This window comes from Triplophysa dalaica, chromosome 9, assembly GCF_015846415.1.
Source record: "Triplophysa dalaica isolate WHDGS20190420 chromosome 9, ASM1584641v1, whole genome shotgun sequence".
NCBI classification, from domain to species: Eukaryota; Metazoa; Chordata; class Actinopteri; order Cypriniformes; family Nemacheilidae; genus Triplophysa; species Triplophysa dalaica.
In genome coordinates this window covers 9293796-9311228 of record NC_079550.1, presented here as the reverse complement: position 1 = coordinate 9311228, position 17433 = coordinate 9293796, and the positions used below count along the sequence as shown (strand labels likewise).

At 37.2% G+C, this 17433-nt stretch overlaps 2 protein-coding genes across 2 annotated transcripts; both read right to left on the bottom strand.

The window, feature by feature from the left end:
* Nucleotides 1–3232: 3232 nt before the first annotated feature.
* Nucleotides 3233–5642, bottom strand: LOC130428143 (nucleolar protein dao-5-like). Its single transcript, XM_056756009.1, has 6 exons — nucleotides 4980–5642; nucleotides 4772–4891; nucleotides 4567–4686; nucleotides 4414–4476; nucleotides 4035–4334; nucleotides 3233–3950 (listed from the first exon to the last, which is right to left on the bottom strand). The coding sequence occupies exons 1-6, from the start codon at nucleotides 5587–5589 to the stop codon at nucleotides 3313–3315; spliced, it is 1851 nt and encodes a 616-aa protein (XP_056611987.1). The 5' UTR covers nucleotides 5590–5642; the 3' UTR covers nucleotides 3233–3312.
* Nucleotides 5643–12182: 6540 nt separating this feature from the next.
* On the bottom strand, nucleotides 12183–15051 carry LOC130428142 (nucleolar protein dao-5-like). The gene is made up of 7 exons (XM_056756008.1): nucleotides 14974–15051; nucleotides 13843–14521; nucleotides 13641–13760; nucleotides 13435–13554; nucleotides 13282–13344; nucleotides 12903–13202; nucleotides 12183–12820 (listed from the first exon to the last, which is right to left on the bottom strand). The coding sequence occupies exons 1-7, from the start codon at nucleotides 15049–15051 to the stop codon at nucleotides 12183–12185; spliced, it is 1998 nt and encodes a 665-aa protein (XP_056611986.1).
* Nucleotides 15052–17433: the final 2382 nt, after the last annotated feature.

Here is a 17433-nt window from a genome sequence, read left to right as displayed (position 1 = left end):
ATAACAAAAAAAAAATGTCTAAAAGCTGATATGTGACAATGTGTATAGCAAACAAGCTAAAAAAAACAAGAAATACGTTTTTATAAGCTGTCGACCCCCAAAAACGAGCATTTTAGGACATAAAAGTGGATTAAAAAGAGATGACAGACCCTCCAATCATCACGCAGACGCTCGGAGTCCGGGCCAGCCCACGCCTCCATTCATCTCAGAGACGCTGAGCGTCTGTGGGCGGAACATGATCGCAGCATTATCCAATGACCGTCTTGTTTCTAAGCACTGACAAAAACTGTTTAAAGCAGCCCCATTGAAGTCAATGGACGCTGGGCTTCAACAGAGTAATGCACTGTACGCTACGGGAATGAATGAGAAGGAAATCGAGTCAAACCGCATGGGGTCAAATACCTGAAGAGAGAAACTGCAGACATCATTCTCAATGTTCTCATTTGTTTCAGTGTCGATGAGAGCGAGTCTTACCTCTGGATCGCTCCAGATAACAGGATTATGATGAACACCAGAAATACTTATCAAGCACAAATATCCTTCAGATAGAAAAATACGATTAGCATCTGTTTTAGATATTGTTTTCATACTTGTTTTACAGCAGTGAAGTCTCTGGATTTGATGTGACATCAGTGAAGTGAGTAGCCTCTGGAATGACAAGGTCTCCTGGAATCTTTATGTCTTCATCGGGTCAGAAGCAAAACGGGCGAGTGAACCCCAAACTCTCCTTGATGCACATGGTGGTAAACGTAAGCTGACTGAGGTCATCCCTGCAGCCAATCAAAATGTGATGTTATTACCTCAGGGGTCATGATCGAAGGGGAGGAGATTCCTATGGATTTTAACCAAACTAATATTTGTATATTTTGTTACACTTACTGATTAAATAAGCTATTGCCAATAATAAAAAATCATTTCTGGAAATCATCTTGTGACCCCTACTTTGGGAACCCCTGCATTAACACACCACAATTCAGACTACACTGTTGTAATACTTCAGTGAGGTGATGTCATCCGTCTCTCTGTCCTGCAGCAGTGATGTGACTTCAGCAGGACAGCGGTCCTGTTAGGTTGTAGAAGATCCAGGAGAGGGCGGAGTTGTGAAGTTGTTTTTTCAACATTTCTCACCCTGCACATGACCCCCCAAATCAAATGTAGTAAAGGTCATTTCAGCAATTGTTAACTCCTCAGATTATAAAAAAGCCAAGAAACAACAGTTTAACAGACTTCCTGTACAAACCTGCGAAAAAACAACTTAACACTGCCTTTAAGAAAATATGTTTGAATTTGTCTTTAATTATAAATAAACTGCTGCTAAATAAATGTTTGGGCACACCTAATGAATATGTGTCACAATTTTTTTACACACTTTATTATGTGGAAGTGAATGTCCAACTTTACAATTTTATTTCAAGTAGTTGCAAACTTTCAGTCAACTGTGTCTCAACAATTGAATGATAGTGAAAATTAAAGACTTAATTTACCTAAAAACTGAAGTTTTCTTCTAAAGCCTCTGTAGATCCAGTCAAATAGAAATGACATTGCAAATGTGTCACCTGATATAACAAAAATCAGATATCAATGCACCATAAAGTTACCACGTGATCATCACACAACAAATCTAAAAGTAAAAAATAATAATTCAGTTTTATGCTTAAAATGTTAAGAATAGTATTCACGGACATGATAACATTGTTGCCAATAATACCCTAACCCAAATTGAATCTTTTTTCATATTTAATTATTTTAATTTACTATTAGTTGCTTTAGTTTTCTGTCATTGTTAGTGTATTAGCAGTGACAATAACACCAGTGACAAATTCCTATGAAATTCACCTCAAAACTGGCATTGTGATGCACACTTAAATCTATACATTATACCGATTAACATGTGTTTTCCTAACCTTTTCAATAAAAATCCTCCATACTGACTGTTACGACCCGTCTAGGGTCGATCGCAACATAAACGAATCCACACAAAAAGTAACCTTCGTAAAGAAATATTTTTATTACATAAAGGAAACACAAAATAAATAAGGGTTTCTATTCAGGAGTGGTCAATGCCAAAACAATAAACAAAACCACTACTTTAATAAATACCCAACTAAATAACATAAACGTCTTGACAAATAAAAGAAACAAAAGACAATCAATTATTCTAACTTCCTAAACTCAAAACAGAGGGAAAAATGAATACAGGCAAATTAAGAAGGCGACACACTCCCCACTTTCCTTAATGTAAGAACAATGACAAATCATCAAAACTAACGAAAACAGAATGTAACGGACTTAAGCAGATTCTCAAACTAACATCTTAAATAATAACTAAGAACATAACAGAATTCAAAGGTCCAACATAAACAAACTCGGGGTAAACCCAACAAGAACCCAAATGGCCCAAAATGGACCATTAGGAGTGTTAAAGCAGCCCTTAAATAGAAAAATAGAAACAACAAAATGAAACAAGGCAGAGGGAGGAATTAAATAGGATTAAACCTTGAGAGCAATTTTTGACTTATTAATTATTTTTTTGTTCTTTATGGACACAAAGGTCTAAATATTTTTTCATTTGGATGCTTTAACATGCCTGTAAAGTGTAGGGACAGGTTTGTGAGCATATTTTGAAAATGACCAGCCCGTAGAATACCTTCAAAGTTTGGTATCAGACACGCATGAGACAACTTCTGCTCAGGATCACCTGGTCGTCCAAGAAGCATTTGATGGCTGGAGACATCAGCTGGCACTGCTCACTCGAACACACCTGCGTGAAGCTCTCGCTTAACGTTGAGATGTATTTAATGTAATCGTTAAGTAAAATTCAGACGAAAAGTGAAGCGGTTCATCCTCACGAGGTGACGGTTCTTGCGTTTATTCTATTTGGGAGTTTGATAGACGTTAATGGACGTTGTGTGGAAAAGCTGTGAAGTATCTCACAGGACATGAGGGTGAGTAAATGACAGAAATCTATGTAATAATATAATTTTATATCAAACAATGACAAATATACAACTTAAAGAATGTGAATTTAAACAAAGAAAAGTTTATTCATTGCACACAAGGTAAGTAAAACTGTACAGGAGTTTTCTTATTTTATTGCACATATAAATGCTTTTTTTGCACATATACTTCATTTTTTTTGCACATATACTTCATTTTTTAACACATATACTTATTTATATCACACATAAACTTAATTATTTTGCACATAACACTTAAGTTTTTTTTTTCACACATAAAGAGAAAAGCTATGAATAGGAGGTTTGGGGTTCATGAGGAGCAGATGAGGAGTCACTATTGTTACAGTATTGTGAGTTAGAGAAGGAGATTCGGGATATAGTAAGAGTTGTTCTTATTAACACACAGATGCTTCAATGCTGGACTGTTGAGGTATCTCTCCCGCAGTGACTGTGTTTCTACTATTTCCCATCCTTTTCTCATTTTCTCCTCCTGTCGTTCTTTGGTCTTTTTCTCAAGCCAGTGATGAAGAACAAATAATCCTTTTGTTTTGCTGGCAGCTTTGGTCTTCTCTGAACCTTTCAGGTGATCTTGGGTATCTCCAGCGGGACCATTAGGAGCTGTCATGATGATGTTTTCATGAGCGTCTTCCTCCTTCTGAAGGGTTTGTTGTTTGTCAGTGTTGCTCTCTGGATGGGATTTTCTCACAGGTGTCTCCTGCTGCTCTGGAGCTTCTGGCTGGACTTCATCCATTTCACTTTCACTCTCCAGCATCTCTGTGTTCTCCATCCAACAAAACATCGGTTGATCTTTTATCATGGGCTTCGGTCTTCTGTGTCTGGTGTCCTTCAGCTTAAATGGAGAGATGAACTTCATCCCAGGCTCATCAGACTCGCTGTTATCATTAATGTCCATGACGATGAGATCAGACTGCGATGAAGGTGCTGACAGTGATATCGCCTCGGTATATTTATATGGGATGTAAGGAGATGATCCTGAAGAATGAAGACATTGAGAGGGTTGCTATGTTTTATCTCGACACAATGCACTCTTGTCACATCTGATACACTTTCTCTTACCTGAATGGTCCGTGTCTTTGGCATTGTTCAGTTTCTTCGCTGATCTTTCACTCTCCAGCATCTCTTTGTTCTCCTCCATCCAACTAAACATCGGTTGTTTTTTCCTCATGGACTTAGGTCTTCTCTGTCTGGTGTCATTCAGTACAAATGGAGAGATGATATGCACCTCATCTTCATCTTCAATGTCCACGAGGACCAGGCCTGTAAAGAGATCAGACTGTGACGTGACCAGCGGTTCAGGCACTGATGAATGATGGGATTTGACCATCTCAGCTGTTGGAGCTGGTGTTGGTGGACCAGCTGATATTGGCAAAGGAGATGAAGTGACTGATGATGTTTTTAGTTTCATCTTGTCATACATCACTAGACTTTCTCTTACCTTCATATTTTGTCACCTCTGTCTGTTCAGGATTCTGGTCGGGTAAGGCAGGTCGATGAAACCCTGATGAATGAAGAGATGGAGAGAGTCTCAAGGTTTTACCTCAACATACAAAGTGTTTCAACTTTGAAATCTTTATAAACTTTCTGTTACCTTCAGGATCCATGTTTTCAGCTTCCTTCCTCAGTTTCCTCCTTGAACGTCTCATCTTTGCTCTCTCAGGTGATGAAGTTGATGGTTTAGGATCAAAACGTCTCACCAGCGGTTCAGGCACTGATGAAGGATGGGATTTAGAGAATGACAAGGTTTTAACTCAGCACAATGCACTCTTGTCACATCTTTATAAACTTTCTCTTACCTTCATTATCCGTTTTCTTGTCACCCTTCTTCGGTTTATTTACTGAACGTTTCTCCTCTGATCTCTCAGGTGATGCAGTCGCGGGTTGAGGATCAACACGTATCACCAGCGGTTTAGGCGCTGATGAATGAAGAGAAAGAGAGTTTCAAAGTTTTACCTCGACATACAAAGTGTTTCAACTTTGAAATCTTTATAAACTTTCTGTTACCTTCATGATCCATGTTTTCAGGTTCCTTCCTCCGTTCCCTCCTTGAACGTCTTACCTCTGATCTCTCAGGTGTTGCAGTTGAGGGTCGAGGATGAACATGTATAACCAGCGGTTCCAGCCTTGATGGATGACAGGATTTTAACCTCTCAGCCGCTGAAGCTGGTGGGCATGGAGCAACTTGTATCGGTGTAGAAGGTAGTGAAAGTGTTAAGGTATCGATGCTCAATGGAGAAGCGTCTCGGGATTCCTTCCTAGACTTTCTGTGAACCGCAGGACTTGTTTTGGTGTCAGTCTGCATCTTCTTCATCTCTCTCTTGAGTTCCGATACGTTCACGTGTTGCTCTGAATCTTTGGCTCTTTTCTTGGTTTTCTTTGACCTCACAGGTACTGAAACAGAGTTTTTCACCAGCGGTTTTAGTGTTGACTCTCTCCTTATACCTTCAGCATCATCTGTCTTTCTCTCTCTCTTCCTCATCTCTCTCCTACCTTCCCTGTCTTTCTTTCTTCCTCGAATACTTTCAGTCTTTGTTTCAGATGTGCTGTCCTCCAGACTCTCTGAGATAACTCCCTCTTGCTCTCTTATGGAGTATCTTTTCTTGATCTTCCTCATTTTCGTGTCACGTCTGGAACTTGTCGGTGTGGAGTCAACTTGACGCTGTGCTCCTCTCTGTTCTTGCTCCTGTACAGTGTTGGTTATAACTAGTTACTAAGTAATTAGTTACTGTAATTCAATTACATTCCCCTTGAAAAAAGTAAGTAAGGGATTACTCTTATTTTTCTGTAATTTAATTACAGTTTCTAGTGATGTAATTGAACTAAATACTGTGTAATGTATTCAATAGTGAAAATGACATCAACACTAAGTCTAAGTTTAAAATGTGTGCTTTAATGTATCCTTCTCACATTGGTATACTTTGGTCAGTTAATAAGAATAATTTATGTTATTTATTTGAAATAATTAATTAAGCCGTTTCAAGTCTAATGCTAATCAAGATTGAAATAGGATGTAGAAAGTAATTAGGAATAAGTATTGAAATACTTTTTGGATGGAGTTATTTGTACAGTAATGTAATAACACTATTGAATATGTGATTAGTAACTAGTAATTATCACTTTTTCAGAGTAACTTACCCAACACTGCTCCAGTGTTTGGTTGCATTCCGGATCTGGCGTCTCGTGGCCCAAGCATCCACAGATCACTTGTCCCATGATATCAAACTTCACCAAAGCAGCCTACTTACTTTAATATTAAACTAAGAAAAGTATTTATGGTACTTTTTTTGCAAACCGCAAATGTAAAAGTAATCGCGAATACAAACTAGTAACTCCGGCACTTGCTCGCGCTGTCAACAAATTTAGGCTACGGTGATCTCTGACGTCATCGACAATATTAGTAACCAATGGAAACCAAAGCAATCCTTAAATATAAACATAAACCATTGAATTAAAGACATAAAATACAATAATCATTTAAATAGGAATGTTTTGTCGATTTGTAACAGCTGAAAGCATAGTCAAATGTTTAACAAGCAGAGAACACGAATCAGTGACTGTAAATAAAGTTTAGGGTGTAAAAGACGCCATCTGTGCATTATTTAAACGAATCTGTTAGATTAAATAATCCGCTCGCGTTGAACATCCAAGTATCGCGAGATCACGCTGCTCCCGTTTGACGTGCGATCTGCGCAGAGCAGCTGAGGTGATTTACATCTTGATGTTTAACTGCCGGCTACATAGAGACAGAGACCTCTCTTTAACAGGTGGGGGATTACTTATTAAAGCGGAGGGTCTGTCTCGCCTTGCGTATGCTGCGCAGTCATTGCACATTGATAAGTCCACATGTAAAGTAATCGATGGAATGCTATATAATTTCCTATGGAAAAAACGAACCTCATTATCTTAAGAAATATGTGTTGGTAAATTCTCACTATAAGGGTGGATTAAACTTCATTGATTTCAATACAATGAATAATTCAATTAAAATAAACTGGCTCAGTTGATTTCTCAATAACCCTACTTCTATTCCCCCAATTTGCATTTTCACAATTTGGTGTTATAAAATTTGTTTTAATGTGCAATTATGATATTCAAAAACTTCCCCTCATTCTATCTAATTTTCACAAACAGGCTCTTTTGGCTTGGACTCTTATATACAAACATAACTTTTCCCCTCATCCATGTTACATTTGGAATAATTAAAACATTCTATTTAAAAATAGGTCTTTGTTCTTTAAACAATGGTTCAGTAATGGAATATTGCATGTTGGCCAGCTCTTCAATAAGGAAGGTATGCTTTTTAGGTATTCAGAATTTCTCTCTAAATATAATATACCAGTAACTCCTACAGAGTTTGCCATTGTTATGGATGCTATTCCATCTGGCATACGCATGCTTTTTAGAAATTGTTCTTTATCTTTTGAAGTCTCTTTACATGAGCCTAGCGATACACCTACTGGTGAGTTATGTTTTATTTGTAAAAAAGCAAGAAATCTTAAGCTACGATACTTATTGAGAGCATTGCCTGTGCCCCTTCTGCTGTTTCATACTGGAACAGCCTTTTTGATAATCTAAACAGGAAAATGATATGGTCCATGCAACAAAAAATATCTTCTCTCAAATAAAGTCAAAGTAATACTCCATAACATTTACACTGCCAAAACTTTTCTAAAGAAAAAATTTGGATCTGACTTTGACACTAAATGCATTTTTTGTCAGAATGACAATGAATCACTTTTTCACTTGTTTTGGTCGTGCAACTGTATTCAACAACTTTTGAAACATTTGGTTAGTTTATTTCAAATACTATTTTGAATGTTTTTTTATATGAATCCAAAAACTGTTCTTTTTGGATTTTTTGAAGGTGACCATAATGCTTCTTTTATAATCAACCTAATTCTTTCTCTATGTAAAATTTATTTACATAAATGTATATTTTCTAATAGCAAAACTATTTTTATAGTCTTTCTACAAGAGATAAAACTGTATTTAAAATCAATTATTTTTTCTTCCAATATAAAAGCACAAAGAATTTGTAAAATTTGCTCTGCATATAAGCTTTTCAACCAATTTAATTTGTAATATTTTTATTATTTGTGTAACTCCCTCTCCTGTTTTGTTTTATTCTATTTTTTTTCTCTTGTCTTGTCTGTTTCGAGCCATGGTAATGTTTTTATTTTCTTAAGTATTTCTTAATGTTAAAGTTCTGTTGTAACATTGTTTTCTTATAACAAAATGTTCAATAAAGCATTTAAAAAAAAAAAGATTTACATCTTGATGTTTTCATTGTCAATGGTAAAAGTTCGGTGTGCCGGACAGAAAGAATCGGAAGTATAATCAAAGCAGCGGAAAAGTATCTAGAGATTGAAGATATTTCAGTGGATATGATTAATGAGTAAATAAAGATGCAAACAACATACACTCAACCGGGATGTGGTGGTACATAATGGTGCTGCTAATATTTCAGTGGAATGCGAGAAGCTTAATAGCTAATGGGCAAGTTTAAAATGTTCATTACTGATTTAGAGAAAAAACCTGATATAATATGTGTTCAAGAAACATGGCTCAAACCTCAGTTTAATTTTGTTGTACAAGGATATGAGGCAATTCGGAAAGACAGGAAACTGGGGGGAGGTGGGATAGCTACATTTATAAAACAAGGTGTGCGATATAGGAATTTTGATGAGAGTGAGGACAAGAAGGTGGTAGTGATGGAAATCTGGGAAGGGAACCGTAGTATTAAAGTAATTCATTTTTACAGTCCATGTGAAAAGTTAAGCAAGAAAGTATTGGAAGATATAAGAGGTAACACAAATCTGAAAGTAATATGGTGTGGTGATTTAAATGCCCATAATACACTATGGGGGTGTAATATAACCGATAATAATGGGCTGATTGTGAAAGAAATGTTAGATTGGGGACAGTAAGTATGTATTAACAATGGATGTTATAAAATAATAAACATAACTCAGGGGTGTACATCCGCTTTAAATATTATCAGAAAATCCAGCTAGAAATTGTGAATGGAATGTAAGTAAACAAAGTACAATGGGAAGTGATCATTATCCTATATAGTGTAAAATTGGTGTGGACATTACCCAAACATTGGTTGGGAGAATTCCAAGATGGAAATTTTATGCAGCCAACTGGGAGCTTTTTAAATAATTATGTCATAACAACATGTGTGAAATGGTAGATGATACCGAAGGCATTGAAGAATTAAGTAAGAAAATAAGGGAAGTGTTAAGGAATACTGCAGAGGAAGTAATAGGAATAAAGAAAACTAAATAGAAAAAAAGCAGTACCGTGGTGGAATGAAGAGTGTAGTAAGGCAGTTAGGGAAAGAAATAAAGCAATGAAGAAAGCCAGAAAATCAGTATTGTTTAATGAGTACATTAACTTCAAGAGTGCACAAGCAATAGTGAGGAGAGAAGTAAGAAAAGCAAAAAGAAATTACTGGAGAGAATTTTGTAATAGAATTGGGTAAGAAATTGAAATGAATGAAGTGTGGAATATGATTAGGAAGATGGGAGGGATTCAGAGAAATAACAACATTCCAGTTTTAGTAAATAATGGAAAAATAGCAATAAAAGACAGAGATAAAGCAGAGATGTTAGTGGAAACATTCATAAAGGTGCACGGTAATAAAAATATTTCAGAGAATATAAGGAAAAAATAGGGAACAGAGAGTTAGGGAGAATGCTCACATATATGTAAAGAAGAATCCTGCAGGAAGTATGTTGGACTCAGAATTGACCTTGTATGAGTTAAAGAGAGCGCTAGTGGGGGTCAAACATACTTCTCCAGGCAAGGATGACATATGCACTTATCAGAATTACCAGTTAGTATGATTTTAAAACTTTTTAACAAAGTATGGGATACAGGGAATATGCCAGCAGATTGGAGGCATAGGGTCATAGTGCCAATAGCCAAACCAGGAAAAGACCACTCCCAGCCAATTAATTTTAGACCTATTGCATTGACATTGACATATGTGATTGAAAGTAGAAAATTTTTTCAGCATGTCAACGTGGATTTAGAAAAGGGAGAAATACGATAGATTCAACATGTCTAGAAGCTGAAATTCGAAAAGCTCAAGTTATTAAAGAAGTGTTTGTTGGAGTCTTTTTTGATGTAGAAAAAGCTTACGATATGTTTTGGAAATAGGGGCTTTTATTGAAATTGGAAAGCTTGAGAATTGGCAGAAAAATGTATAACTGGATTCTGAGTTTCTTTTTTGAAGAACGATTCAAGTAAAAGTAGGGACTGCATTTTCTCAGACTCTTCCAATTGAGAATGGAACTCCACAGGGAAGTGTGAGCAGTCCTATTCTTTTTAATTTAATGATTAATGACATCTATCATAACTAAAAAGTAAATAAAAAAGGAATAAACATATTAAGGTGCTTGTCAGGAGCTTTCTTCCATACTAATCATTACACTAGTATTGCAACCAAAGGGTCATAAGGAAGATCAGTCTTGAGTACCTTAAAGTAAAAACATAAAATATCAGACCAGAATTTACATAATTTTGGGCATGTCCAGAACAGGTGTTCCCTCCATGGACTTACATTTATTACGTCGAGGTGATACCGAGAGATGTATAGAATGTAATTTGGTATAAGAATAATGTGGTCTATGTACAACTTTGTATTGGATCAGTTGAAAATGAGAACTAATGGAACAAGTCCTGATACCTTGGAGAGCCTCAGCCCAGGAATCATCTGGAATATCTATACCCAAATCTGTCATGATGTTATATAGATGCTCAGGGGGTTTGTAAGTTTCAAAACTGCACAATTTGACTTTCACATAATTTGTAGATGTTTAAAAAAATGTGAGGGGAGTATTCCAAATTTTTGTCTAAGCTGATTAAAAGTGGCAAATATGTTGTCATTGTATAAATCTCCTATGGTTATAATCCCTTTGTCCTTCCAGGATAGAAAAGTCTTATCTGTTTGCAAGGGAGGGAATGCGTGGTTACAAGCTATAGGGGTGAGAGAGCATATTTTTGGTAGTTTTAAGATCCTTCTTATCTGGTAGCAAATCTTTAGAGAGTTTACAATAATGGGATTGCATTTCTTAAAATTTTGAAACGTTTTTTTTTTGGCAAAGAGTGAAAAACCCTGAATATCTCTTTCAATAGCGAGCCACGCAGGAATGTTAGTAGTCCACTCCCCAGGCCCTGCATTGCACCAATACATTAAGGCCTGTACGTTGGCTGCCCAATAATAGTGCTGAAAGTAATGGAGGCCTAGACATCCTACCACTTTTGCCTTACAAATATGAGCTTTAGATATGCGTTGGGCTTTATATCCCCAAATAAATGGCATAATCACAGAATCAAGTGTCTTAAGGAATATCTGAGTTAAAAGAAAAAATATTTTGAAACAAATAAAGAAATCTTGGTAGGGTGACCATTTTAATTGCATTAACACGGCCAATCATTGTTAACAGGAGTACCCGCCAGGCCTCCACATCCCACCTCAGTCGTCTACCATAGCTTTGTTGTTTGTTACACGTAATTTCTTGTATTTTCTGGGCACAGGGACACCAACATATTAAATTCAATCAAAGTTTTAAAAGGAAGATTATCAATAAAATGCTTTGTAAGCATCTGGGCTAAAACGGCTATTTTATCGTTTCCATGCCCACTGTATACAATGTTCATGAGTCTGCGTACATTATGGAAAGAAAACCTTCCAGTTTTAAAACCTGTTTGATCAGTGGTTCATATTTTCAATGTGATTTCCTTGATATTGTTTGTTAATATATATTATTTGTGTGGAAGAGATAGACCCTCTGCTTTTGACAATAAGACTCCACAAAGACAGGTATATTAAATAAATAAAATAAAAGACAGCTTTATTCATTGCACACAAGGTAAGTAAAACTGTACAGGAGTTTTCTTTGCACACACTAAGAGAAAATTGCGCATACTTATTTTATTGCACATATAAATGTTTTTTGCACATATACATCATTTTTTAACACATATACTTATTTATATCACACATAAACTTAATTATTTTGTACATAACACTAAAGTTTTTCCTGCACATATACTTATTTATATCACACATAAACTTAATTATTTTGCACATAACACTAAAGTTTTTTTTGCACACATGAAGAGAAAAGCTATGTATAGGAGGTTTGGGGTTCATGAGGAGCAGATGAGGAGTCACTATTGTTACAGTATTGTGAGTTAGAGAAGGAGATTCGGGATATAGTAAGAGTTGTTCTTATTAACACACAGATGCTTCAATGCTGGACTGTTGAGGTATCTCTCCCGCAGTGACTGTGTTTCTATTATTTCCCTTTCTTTTCTCATTTTCTCCTCCTGTCGTTCTTTGGTCTTTTTCTCAAGCCAGTGATGAAGAACAAACAATCCTTTTGTTTTGCTGGCAGCTTTGGTCTTCTTTGAACCTTTCAGGTGATCTTGGGTATCTCCAGCGGGACCATTAGGAGCTGTCATGATGATGTTTTCATGAGCGTCTTTCTTTTTCCGAAGGGTGTGTTGTTTGTCAGTGTTGCTCTCTGGGTGGCGTTTTCTCACAGGTGTCTCCTGCTGCTCTGGAGCTTCTGGCTGGACTTCATCCATTTTACTTTCACACTCCAGCATCTCCGTGTTCTCCATCCAACAAAACATCGGTTGATCTTTTATCATGGGCTTTGGTCTTCTGTGTCTGGTGTCCTTCAGCTCAAATGGAGAGATGAACTTCACATCAGGCTCATCAGACTCGCTGTTATCATTCATGTCCATGACGATGAGATCAGACTGGGATGAAGGTGCTGACAGTGATATCGCCTCGGTATATTTATATGGGATGTAAGGAGATGATCCTGAAGAAGGAAGACATTGAGAGTTGCTATGTTTTATCTCGACACAATGCACTCTTGTCACATCTGATACACTTTCTCTTACCTGAATCGTCCGTGTCTTTGGCATTGTTCAGTTTCTTCGCTGATCTTTCACTCTCCAGCATCTGTTTGTTCTCCTCCATCCAACTAAACATCGGTTGTTTTTTCCTCATGGACTTAGGTCTTCTCTGTCTGGTGTCATTCAGCACAAATGGAGTGATGATATGCACCTCATCTTCATCTTCGATGTCCACGAGGACCAGGCGTGTAAAGAGATCAGACTGTGACGTGACCAGCGGTTCAGGCACTGATGAATGATGGGATTTGACCATCTCAGCTGTTGGTGCTGGTGTTGGTGGAACAGCTGATATTGGCAAAGGAGATGAAGTGAGTGATGATGTTTTTAGTTTCATCTTGTCATACATCACTAGACTTTCTCTTACCTTCATATTTTGTCACCTCCGTCTGTTCAGGATTCGGGTCGGGTGAGGCAGGTCGATGAAACCCTGATGAATGAAGAGATGGAGAGAGTCTCAAGGTTTTACCTCAACATACAAAGTGTTTCAACTGTGAAATCTTTATAAACCTGCTGTTACCTTCAGGATCCATGTTTTCTGCTTCCTTCCTCAGGTTCCTCCTCGAACGTCTCATCTTTGATCTCTCAGGTGATGAAGTTGATGGTTTAGGATAAAAAAGTTTCACCAGCGGTTCAGGCACTGATGAATGATGGGATTTAGAGAGTCACAATGTTTTTACCTCAGCACAATGCACTCTTGTCACATCTTTATAAACTTTCTCTTACCTTCATGATCCGTTTTCTTGTCACCCTTCTTCGGTTTATTTACTGAACGTCTCTCCTCTGATCTCTCAGGTGATGCAGTCGCGGGTTGAGGATTAACACGTATCACCAGCGGTTTAGGCACTGATGAATGAAGAGAAAGAGAGTTTCAAAGTTTTACCTCGACAAGTTTGATATTGTCATGTCTTTATAAATGTTTTCTTACCTTCATGATCCATGTTTTCAGCTTCCTTCGTCCGTTTCCTCCTTGAACGTCTCACCTCTGATCTCTCAGGTGTTGCAGTTGAGGGTTGAGGATGAACATGTATAACCAGCGGCTCCAGCCTTGATGGATGACAGGATTTTACCCTCTCAGCTGCTGAAGCTGGTGGGCATGGAGCGACTTGTATCGGTGTAGGAGGTAGTGAAAGTGTTAAGGTATCGATGCTCAATGGAGAAGCGTCTCGGGATTCCTTCCTAGACTTTCTGTGAACCGCAGGACTTGTTTTGGTGTCAGTCTGCATCTTCTTCATCTCTCTCTTGAGTTCCGATACGTTCACGTGTTGCTCTGAATCTTTGGCTCTTTTCTTGGTTTTCTTTGACCTCACAGGTACTGAAGCCGAGTTTTTCACCAGCGGTTTCAGTGTTGATTCTCTCCTTATACCTTCAGCATCATCTGTCTTTCTCTCTCTCTTCCTCATCTCTCTCCTACTTTCCCTATCTTTCTTTCTTCCTCGAATACTTTCAGTCTTTGTTTCAGATGTGCTGGCCTCCAGACTCTCTGAGATAACTCCCTCTTGCTCTCTTATGGAGTATCTTTTCTTGATCTTCCTCATTTTCTTGTCACGTCTGGAACTAGTCGGTGTGGAGTCAACTTGACGCTGTGCTCCTCTCTGTTCTTGCTCCTGTACAGTGTTGGTTATAACTAGTTACTAAGTAATTAGTTACTGTAATTCAATTACATTCCCCTTGAAAAAAAGTAAGTAAGGGATTGCTCTCATTTTTCTGTAATTTAATTACAGTTTCTTGTGATGTAATTGAACTAAATACTGTGTAATATATTCAATAGTGAAAATGACATCAACACTAAGTCTAAGTTTAAAATGTGTGCTTTAATGTATCCTTCTCACATTGGTGTACTTTGGTCAGTTAATAAGAATAATTTATGTAGTTATTTAATTGAAATAATGAATTAAGCCATTTCATGTCTAATGCTAATCGAGATCGAGGATGTAGAAAGTAATTAGGAATAAGTAATGAAATACTTTTTGGATGGAGTTATTTGTACAGTAATGTAATAACAATATTGAATATGTAATTAGTAACGAGTAATTATCACTTTTTCAGAGTAACTTACCCAACACTGCTCCAGTGTTTTGTTGCATTCGTGATCTGGCGTCTCGTGGCCCAAGCATCCACAGATCACTTGTCCCATGATATCAAACTTCACCAAAGCAGCCTACTTACTTTAATATTAAACTAAGAAAAGTATTTATGGTACTTTTTTTGCAAACCGCAAATGTAAAAGTAATCGCGAATACAAACTAGTAACTCCGGCACTTGCTCGCGCTGTCAACAAATTTAGGCTACGGTGATCTCTGACGTCATCGACAATATTAGTAACCAATGGAAACCAAAGCAATCCTTAAATATAAACATAAACCATTGAATTAAAGACATAAAATACAATGATCATTTAAATAAGAATGTTTTGTCGATTTGTAACAGCTGAAAGCATTAGTCAAATGTTTAACAAGCAGAGAACACGAATCAGTGACTGTAAATAAAGTTTAGGGTGTAAAAGACGCCATCTGTGCATTATTTAAACGAATCTGTTAGATTAAATAAGCCGCTCGCGTTAAACATCCAAGTATCGCGAGATCACGCTGCTCCCGTTTAACGTGTGATCTGCGCAGACCAGCTGAGGTGATTTAAATCTTGATGTTTTCATTGTCGATGGTAAAAGTTTGGTGTGAGATTTATCAATAAAGTCGTAGACTGTATGTTACGTTCCGTGTGTGTTTTGTGTACATTGTATTGTTTTTCGCTCTCCTGTCTTTCTGTGTCCCTTTCGGCTCCACTTCTAGGTTGTTGTTTATTGGCTGACTCGACTGCCAATCATCATTCTGACGTCATGACGTCCTGCCAATCGGCTGGCGTGCCAGCTGCATTTAACGACGCGAGTTGATTGTATGCGTTTGTGTGCGTGCGCGCGCGCCATGCCAGCTTGCTCCAAAGCGGTCAGCTGTTTGTGGTCGACACCCATTGTTTGATTCTTAACGTACCTAGTCTTATGAAGTCATGCGTTGTGTTATGTGATTCAATCTATTAATAGATTTATTATTTGACAATTGATTTCTATCGAGTTCTTTGAGGATGCATGTCAGTCTATGAGAGTGTGACGTCACCCTTGTATTTTTGTTCGTAGATTATATTAGTTTAGTTTGGCGTCGTATATGCTAAAGATTTCGGTTTTATTTTCATATTTATTTTGTTAGTAAGTTTAGAGGTTAGTGTAAGGGTTGTTTTATTTTGTTTCTTTCTTTAATTTGGGCGACAATCCTTTTCGTGTTGTAATCCATATATTTTTGTTTCTGTAATTATGTGTATTTTTCTTCAACGCGATTAGTAAATACTATTGAACTTTATTATCTATGTTCGGTGTCTTTTTGATCTGCACCACACCCGGTAACAGTTGTCTCGCATAAATGTTACGGTATCATCCCTTTTTAACATCAGACACGTAACACTCAACCAGAAGAGAAACGAATAAAACTCAGATGTGAGCTCAGTCTCAGTATTATATACACTAGACTTACAGCTCCATTCTAAAATGTACATCTAGATGTTTATGAATATTCTCTTATGTTAGTAACAGATGTAAGGGAGTTTATATTGGTTTATAGTTTGCCTAAAGCAGCTCTAGTGTGTATTTTCTTTCTTTATATGCTGTAATATTATTTAAACTAATGTGAAGCTTTGTCTTGAAAATGTTTATAATAGATTGTGCTTGTTTTCTGCTTGTGTTTATTCCAGGTGTGTTTTACACGAGCTGTGAACACCAGATGTCGCTCATCTCATCTACAGTTCCTGTGCCCAGTTGCATAAAGCACATTAAGTTTTTCTTAAGTGATTTCCCTTTACCAAAGACAATAGGAGAATAACTTAAGTAAAGCTTAAGGTATATTTAAAGGTACACTTATGCAAGCGGGCCCTGGACTTCACAGGTTGAGTGCGTGTCACATGTGCAGATATATTCTGGCGTATAAGTGGCGTACTGTGTAAAATATTTAATTTCCATAAATATTTACACAAAGATTCATGAAACAAAAGGACAGACTTATTTAATATATATTTATATAAATCACAGTGAAATGTATAAGGGTGCAGCTTATCTCTTAATGTATTTTTGGAGGCTACTGTTCCTGAGACAGCGTGAGAGGTTGAAAGTTTAAAATCCTCCCTCCTTCTTCTCTCATGATCAGGTTTTAGAGGCGACGCACCCGGGCAGAATTCTGAACCTTGACAGCGTCTTAGCGACCACCACCTTTGTTCTGCCATAGAAAAGTTCTCGACCGATGCAGTTCCTAGCAGACATACACAGAAGAGAAACAGTAGAAGGATCTGATTGGTGAGTCCAACTTAGATGAACTGTCTTAGATGAGTGTTTACTATAGTGTGAACTGTACCTGGAAGTGGCAGCTGCTGATCTTTTAAAGAGGGGAAGCTCATTTTTGGCCTAAATCATAAAAATTGTCCATTTATTTATATGTAAATTCTGCCCTACGCTCCTTTTCAAGAAAATGTTCTGTGACCC

Bases quoted from the DNA above. Each gene is read 5' to 3' on its own strand.
- LOC130428143 (XM_056756009.1), bottom strand. From the start codon at position 5,589: ATGAGGAAGATCAAGAAAAGATACTCCATAAGAGAGCAAGAGGGAGTT. The intron at 4,687-4,771 runs GTAAGAGAAAGT...ATCCTTCATCAG, and splicing joins CAAGAAAACGGATAATGAAG to TGCCTGAACCGCTGGTGAGA. The intron at 4,477-4,566 runs GTAACAGAAAGT...TTCATTCATCAG, and splicing joins TGAAAACATGGATCCTGAAG to GGTTTCATCGACCTGCCTTA.
- LOC130428142 (XM_056756008.1), bottom strand. From the start codon at position 15,051: ATGGGACAAGTGATCTGTGGATGCTTGGGCCACGAGACGCCAGATCAC. The intron at 14,522-14,973 runs GTAAGTTACTCT...AACACTGTACAG, and splicing joins AAACACTGGAGCAGTGTTGG to GAGCAAGAACAGAGAGGAGC. The intron at 13,555-13,640 runs GTAAGAGAAAGT...ATCATTCATCAG, and splicing joins CAAGAAAACGGATCATGAAG to TGCCTGAACCGCTGGTGAAA.